Source organism: Pseudorca crassidens, chromosome 1 (genome assembly GCF_039906515.1).
Source record: "Pseudorca crassidens isolate mPseCra1 chromosome 1, mPseCra1.hap1, whole genome shotgun sequence".
Classification (NCBI taxonomy): domain Eukaryota; kingdom Metazoa; phylum Chordata; class Mammalia; order Artiodactyla; family Delphinidae; genus Pseudorca; species Pseudorca crassidens.
Window position 1 is genome coordinate 27,344,492 of NC_090296.1, and position 12,677 is coordinate 27,357,168.

Sequence of the window (12,677 nt, forward strand, 5' to 3'; positions counted from 1 at the left end):
ACAATGGCCTGGTGCAAAAGGCGTGGCCTGGGTACACGTAACCCGTAAATCTTCCTACTCAGCTGACGTACAGCACTGTATAAGTTGAAGGGGTACAGCATAATGATCTGATGTACACACATCATGAAGTTATTATTACAGTACGTTTAATGAATATCTATCATCTCATATAGATGCAGAATTAAAGAGATAGAAAAAAATTTTTTCTTGTGATGAGACCTCTTAGGATTTACTTTCTTAACAACTTTCATATATATCATACAGCAGGGTTCATAGTATTTATCATGTTGTACATTAAACCCCTAGAACTTATTTATCTTATAACTGAAAGTTTATATCTTCTGACTGCCTTTGTCCAACTCCCCCTCCCCCCACTCCCACGCCCACTCCCACCTCTGGTAATCACAAACCTCATCTTTTTCCATGAGTCTGCTTGTTTTTGAAGTATAATTGACCTATGTTAGTTCCTGTTACACAACACAGTGATTCGATATTTCTATACTTTTCCAAATGATCACCACGATGAGTCTTGTCACCATACAAAGATATTACACAGTTACTACTATATCCCTCCACACTGTACATTTCATCCCCGTGACTCATTTATTCTGCAGCTGGAAGTTGGTACCTTTTAATCTCCCTCACCTATTTATTTCCTCCCCCGCCCCCTCCCCTCAGGCAAACACCTGTTTGTTCTCTGTATCTATAACTTCAGAGTTCTTTCTCGACTACCTTTACAGAGTGTTCAGCACAGCACCTGCAAGGATTAGCTCTTACATCATGGGGACTGAATCCCATGTCTCTGGGCCTCTTGCATACCCATGTTTCTGATCATTACTCCCAAATCACCAGGGATGTTAGAACACTTCCTGTCTCAATAGCTAAGGCACCTGAATGCCCGTCAGTTATTCCAAGAGAAAGTGTTTGTTGTTTCTGCACCAACCACTCTCATTCGTTTCTTGCCAACAGTACCACTTGAAAAAAAAAACCACAGTGTAGTCTGAAACAATCCAAAAGCAACTGACAGCTTCTGGATCCAGTAATGGGGGAGCAGTTTGTATTCAACTCACCTTCACACAGATACCAAGTATAAACTCTGGACAAAATATAGAAAACAACTATCTGAAGGCACTAGTGGGCAAACAAAAGCAGTAGGGAAACTGGAGGGATCTGATCCTTGAAAGACAAGAACTGCACTGGGTAAAAATCCATGTTTAAATGGATTTTCCCTTTGAGTGCACTCTCCAGTCTGGGCAGCAACTGAGTAGCTAGAATTCAAGCAGGAAGCTGCAGTTTTATTGGTTTGAGGACAAATTTGGGGCTGCCAGAGTCACTAAAGATAGACAGGGAGAAATCCTGGGAAGGAGTTAGCCCCAAATCTGCATATAAACTCCCCTAAAATCCTTTGGTCATGGAGGAGACTCCAAGAAACTCAGTGAAAAGCAATTGCTGAAGGGCTAAAAATAAAAAAGAGTGGAGGTAAAATTTCAGCTGCTGCCCACTGCAGGCAAGACACAGATTGGAATATGAGTTCCAGGTTAAAGGTACTTGATACACACCTTGGATTTTCCACTGAAATCCCAGAAAAACCACACCTTAGGAGTAAAGACCACGTCCTGGGTCTATGGGATTTGCTCTGGGACTAAAGGCAAAACCAAAACAGACCTGACCTAGCAAAACCTAAAACCAAGTCTTCACAAATTCAAGGTGATCTGAAAATAATTCAACTGCCTGCTAAAACAAAAATCAACACTTTTCAAAGAAAGGTAACATAATCCAGAGTTTCTACAATGTATTATCCAAAATGTCTGGCATATCAACAAAAATTACTAGACATGTGAAGAAACATGACCTATAGTCAAAAGTAAAAACAATAAAAACTGACACCAACATGACCCAGATATTGGAATTAACAGACAAGGGTTTTAAAGCAGCTATTATAAATATATGTTCAAGGATTTCAAAGATGGTCATAATGAATGAACAAATGGGGAATCTAATAGAGAAATAGAAGCTATGTAAAAAAAAGAAATGGAACTTTAGAATTTAAATGTTCAGTATCTGAAATGAAAAGTTCAGTTTGAAGACAGCAGAGGAAATGATCAGTGAACCTGAAGACAGATCAACAGAAAATATCCAATCTGAAGAACAAAAAGATAAAGGAAAGGGGAAAATTAACAATGCTTCAGGGACAAAAAAAAAAAAAACACACAGGACGAACCGAAGGGACAATATCAAGCAGTTTAACATACAGGTATTGGAGTCCCAGGAACAAGGAGAGACAAAGCAGAGCAGAAAACATATTAGAAGTAATAATGGCCTAAAATTCTCCAATTTCGTGAGACATATTGACTTACTGACCTAAGAATCTCGGCAAATCCCAAGCAGAACAAATACAAAGCAAGTCAGCTAGGCACATCACAGTCACACTGCTGAAATCCAAAGATAAAAAGGAAGCTTTAAAGCAATCAGAGGAAGGAGAAAAGACTTACATAACGGAGAACAATCGTCAGAAACAATGAAGGCCAGAAGACAAAGGAATGACAATCTTTAAAGTGCTGAAAGAAAAAAATGTTCAGTTCAGAATTCTATATAGATAGAAAAGATCCTTCAAAAATGAGGGTGAGGGCTTCCCTGGTGGCGCAGTGGTTGGGAGTCTGCCTGCCGATGCAGGGGACATGGGTTTGTGCCCCGGTCCGGGGGGATCCCACGTGCCGCGGAGTGGCTGGGCCCGTGGGCCGTGGCTGCTGCACCCGCGTATCCGGAGCCTGTGCTCCGCAACGGGAGAGGCCACAGCAGTGAGAGGCCTGCGTACCGCAAAAAAAAAAAAAAAAAAAAAAATGAGGGTGAGATAAAAATATTTTTAGATAGAGCAAATAGAGAAGTTGTTCTTGGCAAATCTGTACTGCAAGAAATGCTAAGGGAAGTTCTTCGGGATAAGGAGAAATGACACTAGATGGAAATTTGGATCTACAGAAGGAGATGAAGAACAATTATAATGGTAAGCATATGGGTGATAAAAGACTATCTTTGCCAAAGCAATCGTGAGAGAAAAAAACGGAGCTGGAGGAATCAGACTCCCTGACTTCAGACTATACTACAAAGCTACAGTAATCAAGACAATATGCTACTGGCACAAAAACAGAAATATAGATCAATGGAACAGGATAGAAAGCCCAGAGATAAACCCAAGCACCTATGGTCAACTAAGCTATGGCAAAGGAGGCAACAATATACAATGGAGAAAAGACAGTCTCTTCAATAAGTGGTGCTGGGAAAACTGGACAGCTACATGTAGACGAATGAAATTAGAACATTCCCTAACACCATACACAAAAATAAACTCAAAATGGATTAAAGACCTAAATGTAAGACCGGACACTATAAAACTCTTAGAGGAAAACACAGGAAGAACACTCTTTGACATAAATCACAGCAAGATCTTTTTGGACCCACCTCCTAAAGTAATTGAAATAAAAACAAAAATAAACAAATAGGACCTAATGAAAATTAAAAGCTTTTGCTCAGCAATGGAAACTATAAACGAGACAAAAAGACAACCCTCAGAATGGGAGAAAATATTTGCAAATGAGTCAACGGACAAAGGATTAATCTCCAAAATATATAAACAGCTGATGCAGCTCAATATTTAAAAAAAAACAACCCAATTAAAAAAGGGGTGGAAGACCTAAATAGGCATTTCTCCAAAGAAGACACAGAGATGGCCAAGAGGCACGTGAAAAGCTACTCAACATCACTAATTATCAGAGAAATGCAAATCAAAACTACAATGAGGTGTCACCTCACACTGGTTAGAATGGGCATCATCAGAAAATCTACTAACAGCAAATGCTGGAGAGGGTGCGGAGAAAAGGAAACCCTCTTGCACTGTTGGTGGGAATGCAAATTGATACAGCCACTATGGAGAACAGTATGGAGGTTCCTTAAAAAACTAAAAATAGAATTACCATATGACCCAGCAATCCCACTACTGGGCACACACCCAGAGAAAACCATAATTCAAAAAGACACATGCACCCCAATGTTCACTGAAGCACTATTTACAAAAGCCAGGTCATGGAAGCAACCTAAATGCCCATTGACAGACGAATGGATAAAGAAGATGTAGTACATATATACAATGGAATATTACTCAGCCATAAAAAGGAACGAAACTGGGTCATTTGTAGAGACGTGGATGGACATAAAGTCTGTCATACAGAGTGAAGTAAGTCAGAAAGAGAAAGGGCAAATATCGTATATTAACGCATATATGTGGATGGAATCCAGAAAAATGGTACAGATGAACCGGTCTGCAAGGCAGAAATAGACACAGATGTAGAGAACAAACGTATGGACACCAAGGGGGGAAAGCGGTGGTGGTGGGATGAATTGGGAGACTGGGGTTGACATATATACACTAATATGTATAAAATAGATAACTAATAAGAACCTGATGTATAAAAAATAAATAAATAACATTCCAAAAAAAGGCTATCTTTTTTCTTAATTTCTCCAAGTGACAACTGTTTAAAGTGAAATGACAATTGTATTGTGGGTTTATAAAGTATGTAGTTTTAAAGTACATGACATTACTAGCACAAACGATAAAAGGGGACAAATGGATTTATACTGTCACAAGGGTCTCACATTTTATGTGAAGTGATATAATACTAACACTAGCTAGCCAGTGGTAAGTTAAGGATGCATACTCTAATCCCTAGAGCAACCACTAAAAAAATAGTATAAAAAGCTATACCTAAAAAGCCAACAGAGGGATTAAAATGGAATATAAAAGCAATCAGCCAAACACGGTGACATAATTCTCTATCATGCTGGGTAAAGGCATGTGACCAGAAATGTTTCAGTCTATCACCAATCACATTCAACATTAGTCTGAACCCTTTTCCTGTAAAGTATCATTATTAAGAGAATATTTTACTATCATTCTGCTCCTTCTCAGTAATTACTGACATGCCACATAATGAGAAGAAATCTAGCCTAGCTAACGATGTCAATGAGGCTTTCTGCCCACAATCCTATGGTTCCCAAGCAGATTAGACATTCTCTATTCACAGCCCACTCTTTCCATCTCCTTGCCTCTCTTAAATCCTGGCTTTCCCCCATGGACTTCATTTCTCCTGCAGCTCTTTCAAGTACAGCCTGTTCATTTTTTGAAACCCCACGAACAAGGGTCCCAAGGTAACCCTCCTGTCTCGCTCCCCAAAGTTCCTCTAGACCATTACTCTTTCAAATTATTATGGAACATTTTTCTGAAACTCATATTGTTCAGCTACATTGCATCTCTTACCTTCTTCATCCCTGTCACAAATAATTGCCTGAGCACACATTGAGCAAAAACGTGGGCATTCCTCCCCCAACACTAGTGCCATCATTCTAAGTCAAGTCAAGGTTCACATGAACAGTTCATCTAATGCTTAGCCTCATAGTTCCCTGATCCTTTAAATGCCAATGACCTTGCTACTTTTTCGAACTCATACGCTGGAGCTGCTCCAATCTGAAATACCTAGTCCCTTCCTCCCCTCCTGATCTAAGAACTTCCTTCTTGGTTTCTCTTCCTTCCCTATCAACCCAGCTCACTTCCATGGTCCTGATGGCATTCATGTCCTAATTTCCCCTAGAGCTCCCCTGAACCTGGATCAAGCCAATCCTATGCCTTCACTGCGTCAATACCTAGCCTGCTGAGGGGTGTTGGAGAAAACTGCACAACCATGCAAATTAAGGCTTCACAAGCTCATGTTTTGCCTTCTCTCAGCTGGGTCCTACCTGGGCTCCCTGCTTCCAGTCTCACCTTCCTCCAGTCTGTACTCCACCCCTGCCTGCACGGGACCCTAGGAGTTACAGAGAGTTCTAGACAGGAGTTACAGAGTTCTAGATAGGGAGGAGAAGCTAGCTCTCAATCAGGAGGCGTGTCTATGCAAGCATTTCTAACAAGAACTCCAAGAAAGAAACCTGAATGTCCAAGGCCTAGTAACTTGGCTGTGATTTCTTTTCTCATTACAACTATTTACTTTCATATCCATTTTGAATTCATAATTTTGAATTTTTTTTCTTAAAGAAGGTCTCTAAATTGTATAAATTTCAGGACCCACGAAACCTGGATCCATCCCTGACCAATTACTGTCAACGTGCTCTTTCTAAAATGCAAATCTGTCTCTCTTCTCTGCTTAAAATCCTCATACATTTGCACCTGGAAATAATGAAGGGTCTATGTGCCACACAAAGGAATCAGAAGTTCTTCCTGTATGTTCCTCTTAGAGACCCCAGATTATATGATATATGCTGGTAACTCCCACATCTGTTAACACTCGTTTCCAACTTTCTCTCTTAAGCTCCAGACCAAATTTTCAACTGTTTACTCAACAGATCTCTTCGAAAATCCTGAAGGCAACTCACATTCAACATGCCCCAAATTGAAACAATCATCTCTTCTTGGTCCCCGCACTGCTGAGACTCTTTAAGTTCTCAGTCTCAGAAATATCATTATCCATTCAGCCTTTTCGGCTACAAATGGAGTCAACTCCAGACATTCCTTGTCTCCTACTTCCAACAGTCCATCTGTTACTACCTCTTACCCATCTTCCCTGAAAAATGTCTCTGGGCACTGCCCTCTCCTCTCCACCTCTCTGCCAGGCTTTATTTATCGTTTCCCAAAGTAAGGTACGCACGCCACTGGTGTAAGCAAGGTGACTGGAGGTGGCACATGGATGTGCCTCTTAAAAATAGCCATATGTGTATTTTAATGTGTCCTGGGAAAAACATAACTATCAAAAACTGTAGTTTCTTTTCAAAAATAAACGCATTTAAGTATAAAAAGAGAGGTGATTTAAAGAAAATTGTTAACACTAATGCGAGTGGTATGTGGATACCCGAAACTGTAAAAACGGTCTGGGAATGCCTGAAGTTTGGGAACACTGCCTGGTTCATGGCTCATCATCTCAGGAGGAGATGCTCCAACCGCCTCCCACTGGTCTCCCTGCCAACAAGTTCTCGCCCTCTAGACTATCCTCCACATAGCTGCCAGCTTCACTTTCCTAGAAAACAAAGTCAATAACATTTTCCCTGCTTTAAAATCTTTGTGGAATCCCTACAACATATAAAATAAATCCAAACTCCTCCACTTGGAATGCAAGGCCTTCATTCCTAAGACACTAAGTTGTTCACTGTGCCCTGGAAACACCAAGCCCCTTGACGCATGCCTTAGAACAGGCTTTTCCCGCTGCCCTTCCCTCTTACTGGCAAATCCCTCCTCGTTCACTGCAACCCACCTCAAGGGTCACCTCCTTTGGGATGCCATCCCTAAGTCCCAGGCAGGGTTGGTTGCTCCTTCTGTGCTCCCACTCTCTGATGCCACTTAAATATCATAATTTTTTGCTCTAAGTGTGTGGGTCGATATAACTAGAATACGAAGTTATCTTATTCATTTTTGCATTGGAAAGTGTATATTATATTAAATGTAGGATAAATAAGTGAATAAATAAATGAAGGAATAAAGTTCTACTTTTAAATACATCAATAAAAATATATAGGAATGGATGGGCAAAAAGGAGTATGGGGGATGGAGTCCTCTGTTATCGCTGGTGAAGAATAAAAAACAGGAAGAGATATGGGAAAAAGAGAAAGAGGAGGGAAAAAAGGAGAAACAGAGGAAGGCTCAATAACAGAGGAAAAGGAAGAAAGAGACCTGGGAAGGAGACAGGGAGGCCCTTTACATTTGGTGGTGAGTACACGAGCATCGTAACCTATCCACTGAATTCCTTCAGCAAATATTTACTGACAGCCTGCCCGCTGTGTGGTCCTGTGCCAGGTGCACATGGCCCCTTCTCTGACTGCTCCCCTGTGAAAAAAGGGACCCCTAGTTGCTCAATCAGACAGACCCTGCTCCAGAGGGAAGGTCTCGCCTTCCTGGACCCTCCTGACCCCTGAGTCCCTGACACTGTCCCTTACCTGCGCTCTGGACAGCACAGGGGCCTGGTGACGCCCTCTCCCCTCCGGCCACTCCTCCTCCTTCCTTGGCCGTGTGTCCCTTAAACATGGGGGTTCCTCGGATTCTGGCTGAGAGCCTCTCCTCTTCTCTCTCTACAAACTCTCCCTTCCAGAGCTGGGCTCTCATTTACCACCTCGATACAAATGGCTCCCAAACCCTTAGCTCCAGCTCAGAGCCCAGTCCAAAGCATGAGTCCCACACATCAAAGCCTCCCGGACATCTCCAGATGGTGGTCCCACAGGCCCCTCAAGCTAATCTGCCCCTGAGCTGAACACAGCATGCTCCACGCCTGGTTCTCATTCACTGAGGACCTACAAAGTGCCAGGCTCAGGGGAGCGAACAGGAGCTTCTGGAGTGTGCAATTAGTGAGGGAGATGGACCCAAATAATTACACAGACATACAGTTACAAACCGCGGTTGGGGTGACAGGAAAAAAAGTAAAAAAGAAAAAGAAAACACCACCACCAACAAAAAAACACTACCAGAATACAATGCAGGGAGCTAAGTTAAATGAGAAGGTAATATTCTCATTAAATAGAAGAAGGGATATTCAAGCTGAACCCAAAGAAGAAGTTGGAGTCAGCCCAGCAAAGAGCATGGGTAAGTATTCCAGGGAATATTCTATTCTGTTCTATTCTATTCTATTCTGTGGAATTACAGTACTCTAAGGAACCAGAATAGGGAACTGTACAAGCAAAGTAACGACTCCCTGTGACTGCCACAAGGTAGCCGCTGTGAATGAGGCTGGAGACATACATAGGAAGGCCCAAATCACAAAGGGGCAAAGTAAGCATTTGGGATTTTTTGTTTTAAGGGCAATGGGTGTCCTTTAAAGGGTTTTGAGTGTGAAATGAATGATGCGTATTTTATAAAACCACCAGAGCTGACTGCAGGAGGGCAATAATACAAAAGGAGAGACCAGTTATGAGGCAACTGACTCAGTCCAGGAGAGTTTATAGTGGTTTAAGCCATTTCTCTAATTCTCAATTTATTTTTTTCCTAACAGAATACTATTTACAGCCAAAGATTCTGAGAAGTCTTTGCTCTGGGAACCTTGCCTGAATATAAGTCAATTTTCATTGCAACAAAAGTATCATTACCATGAAAATTTTCACATGCCAAAAAAAAAATCTCTAAATATAAGCCAGTAGTCTACTTACCCCCAAAGAAGTCAAACCAAATTCCAATACTATGATTCCATATCTGACCCATACCAAATGGGTCAGGTATGACCTATGGCTGTTAATCATGTGTATGCAAATTAGGAACACTGAGAAGACTACAACAGGTATTCTCATCTTACTTGAGGCAACGCAGTAGTAATAGATCACAGGCACTAACTGGGCTTGTATCATTGATCCACTTACACACACTTATATTAAGCATCTAGCATACACTTGTAATTACTAGAATCTGGGTGACAATCTCTTATTTTGTGAAATCAAAAGACATTTTCTAAATCCTATCAGATCATGACTAATTCAAAATTACTTCCATGATTTCTCTCCTAGAGTTACCAGGATCTAATACACACACACACACACACACACACACACACACACACACACACACACACAATCTATCCTTAGAGGAACCGAGGAATTTTTAGGACATAAATTAAGTGTGAACACTGCAAACTACTGATCTACTAAGCCCCTCCTTAAAAAGGATGAGCCAGAAGAGTTCCAAGCCATCAATACTATACTCAAGCACTTCTCAGAGGTTTCCTGACCAGAAAACATAAACGCATAGAGAGAGGAGTGTAATGGTTGCACTGAAGATGCATCAGTGAAAGACAATGCTAGAAAAATATTGAAAGGTCACAGTCTAAACTTCATAATATTACCAATTATTTCAGTGTCATATAAGAAATGTTGGTCTCACATGGTTCATTTGTCAAAAAAGGCAAGGGGGCTGGTTTTTGAATATTTGAAAAACATCACACTGCTTGTAAAAGTCACTGAGGACCACTATTCCATCGCCTGTATGGTCAACTGCTCCACTAACAAATCCCACGTGCCATGCTCTCTCCTTGGCCTCCAAAACTTGGCATATGCTCATCCCTCTACTTGGAATATTCTCCCCTCCTTGGCCCATCCTGGCCCCTTCCCTTGGCTAACTTCTAGTCATCCTTCAAGTCTCAACTCAAACATGATTTTTTCCTAGAAAACCTTTCCAGATTTCCCCAAAAGTAAAAGGCCTCGATGAAGGCATTCGCATATCTTTCTGTGTTCACCCCCACCTGGCACTTAATTCTCTGCAGCCCCCAGATCGAGGTTCAGAGAGGACAGGGAGCATGTCTGGTTTGTCACTGTACTGCCAGTGCCAAGCACAATGCCTGGCACACAGAAAGCTCTCAATCAAGTTTCATAAGCAAATGAATGAAGAAATGAATGGATGTTACCTTCTACTCCAAGGTCACTGAGGTCACCAAGGTCACTCCTTGCCCTCCTCATTTTTCTACCCATATGCCCCAGAACAACAAAATGATGTTAAGTCAGCAATTAAGGATCACTCTTTGGAAAGACAGCCAATCTCTAGACAGAGGGTTAGATTTTGAAAAGAAGATGAAAAGGTATTAGCAAACAACTAGTCAAGGAGACATACAAAATGGGTCCTAAGCAGCACAAAGAATTCTCACCAAAAGGATTTTTCATCCAAATGTTTCTTTGCCCTAAGAGCCAGTTAGGTCAATGAAATAAGAATATCTCTGTATCTTGAACAGAACGGCAATTGAAGATAAACTGAAAATACCTTCTAATTCTCATGTGACACAGTTAATGACGATAATAGCATGCGGCGGGCACTGTCCTAAAAGCTTTGTACATTCTCTTATTTAATCCTCCAGCAACACTAGGAGATAGCTACTACTATTATTCCATTCAGCAGATGAGCAACAGGCTCAGAGTGGTTAAGTAACTTGCCTAGAATATACACCGAGGAATTGGCAGAGCTGGGATTAAAGACAAAATGATCATCGTTTCTACTTCTTACGTTGTGTAGATAATAACAGTGGCTAACTTAAGGGAGCACTGAGCTAAATAAACTCTTCCGTGTAGTTCTGACTCAACCCTCCCCACAGGTGAGGGAGAGAATTTTAAGTGATCTTCAAGCACCATATTTCTGGTAGGAAGCCAGCTTTACACGTAATACACAGTAGAAGGAGGCACGAGGCATCGTACTGGAGCGCTGAAAGAGACCGAGTAAGCGCTGGAGGAGAATCTTGAGACGCTATTTCCAATCGCATGATCTACCCCGGGGATGACGTTCCCGCCCACATAGTGGCCAGCCCCAGGGATGGGTCGGGAATGCACATCTGCCCACCCCGAGGGAGAGTTCAAAAGTGAGGCATACAGAGCATGACCTAAAGATGAAGTGTGGAAAACGCATTCCTCGTCAACGGGTTCCACGTCGGATTCCCCGCATCCCTCTCCTACGACGTTATCAGAAGCATCATTCAATCCAGCCCATTGGAGAGGGACTACGAAAAAGGCTGAAAAATGTGACTAATCTAGGAAAGTTATTTTTGTGAGAAAGAAGAAAAATGTCACCAAAAAGGGTCAGCAGATAACCCTAGCTGGGCTGAAAATAACTGCCCGTTGGCAGACCAGTCAGGAACAGGCAGAGGGCAAGAGACGTAATGCAACGTGCCAGGGAAGCTCCAGCTGAGTAGAGCTGCTGGGGGATGAGGAAACTGGCCTAATTTGGGAACATGAGCCCAGCAGCATTTCTCAGATTCCTGCAAGAGAATCTGGCTGAGTGTCAGTTCTGCGTCCTAGGAGGAGCACCAAAGAGATGGGGGGCGGAGGAGGAAGAGAAAGAGAACAGCTGTGTCTCAAACACTTTTCCAGACAAGTGGACGAATAAGGATAATCAAGTGAGAACTTACTCCCTCACCAAAACGATTCCAAGAGGAAAACCCAAAAGTCTCTCAGCTCCCGCCAAAAGCCTTTCTCTACTGGGAGGTCTGTGCATCTAACTACCCAGCAGGTAGGAAAAGTTAGGTGGTGTTTAAGAGTCTGTCTGGAGTCTCAGGGAGTACAGCCAGACGTCAGCTGAATGACTGTGGACAAGTCACTCGACTCCCTGAAGTCTCAGTGTCGTCACAGCTAAAATGAGACAATAAGTACAGTAACTACTTTAAGAGTTACCACGGGGCTTAAACAGGCTAGTGTGTGTAATTGACAGAGAGGTAGGAACTGTCCCAATGTCAGCTATAATTATTATTATTACAAGGACAATCTGCAAAATGGAAGTTAAGCTACAAACTACTTTAGACCCAAGTGAGAAATGCTCATCCAAAAGACAGGCCAGGGAATTCCCTGGTGGTCCAGTGGTTAGGACTCTGCTCTCTCACTGCCGAGGACCTGGGTTCAATCCCTGGTCAGGGAACTAAAATCCCACAAGCCACGTGCGGCAGCCCCAAAAATAAAAACAAAAAACAGGCCAGTCCTGAGAGGTTTTGCCCTGAGATTCCTTTTTCCCAACTTCAGCGTATGGTAGTGTAACTTGATGGTAGAAAGCGTCCAGGTCTTTTCTTGAGGTTGTGTAGGAGAAGCATCATTTGAATTACAGAAGGTGAAAGCTCAGGCATAGAAATCCAGTTTAATTCTCAGAGCTGCTCTGCCCAGAAAAAGTTATTCACTGCAGATGTGAAGATGCTCATCAT

At 42.1% G+C, this 12,677-nt stretch overlaps 1 protein-coding gene across 6 annotated transcripts in view; it reads right to left on the reverse strand.

Moving 5' to 3' along the window:
- The window catches only part of IFT43 (intraflagellar transport 43), an 88,104-nt gene that overhangs the window by 67,117 nt on the left and 8,310 nt on the right, over nucleotides 1-12,677 (reverse strand). For 3 of the 6 annotated variants that reach the window (XM_067730004.1, XM_067730006.1, XM_067730005.1), the window contains exon 3: nucleotides 2,493-2,558. The exons of the other annotated variants lie outside the window; for them this stretch is intronic. In XM_067730004.1, the coding sequence (XP_067586105.1) occupies nucleotides 2,493-2,558 (66 nt within the window). The remainder of the gene's footprint in view (nucleotides 1-2,492; nucleotides 2,559-12,677) is intronic. 6 annotated transcript variants of the gene reach the window in all.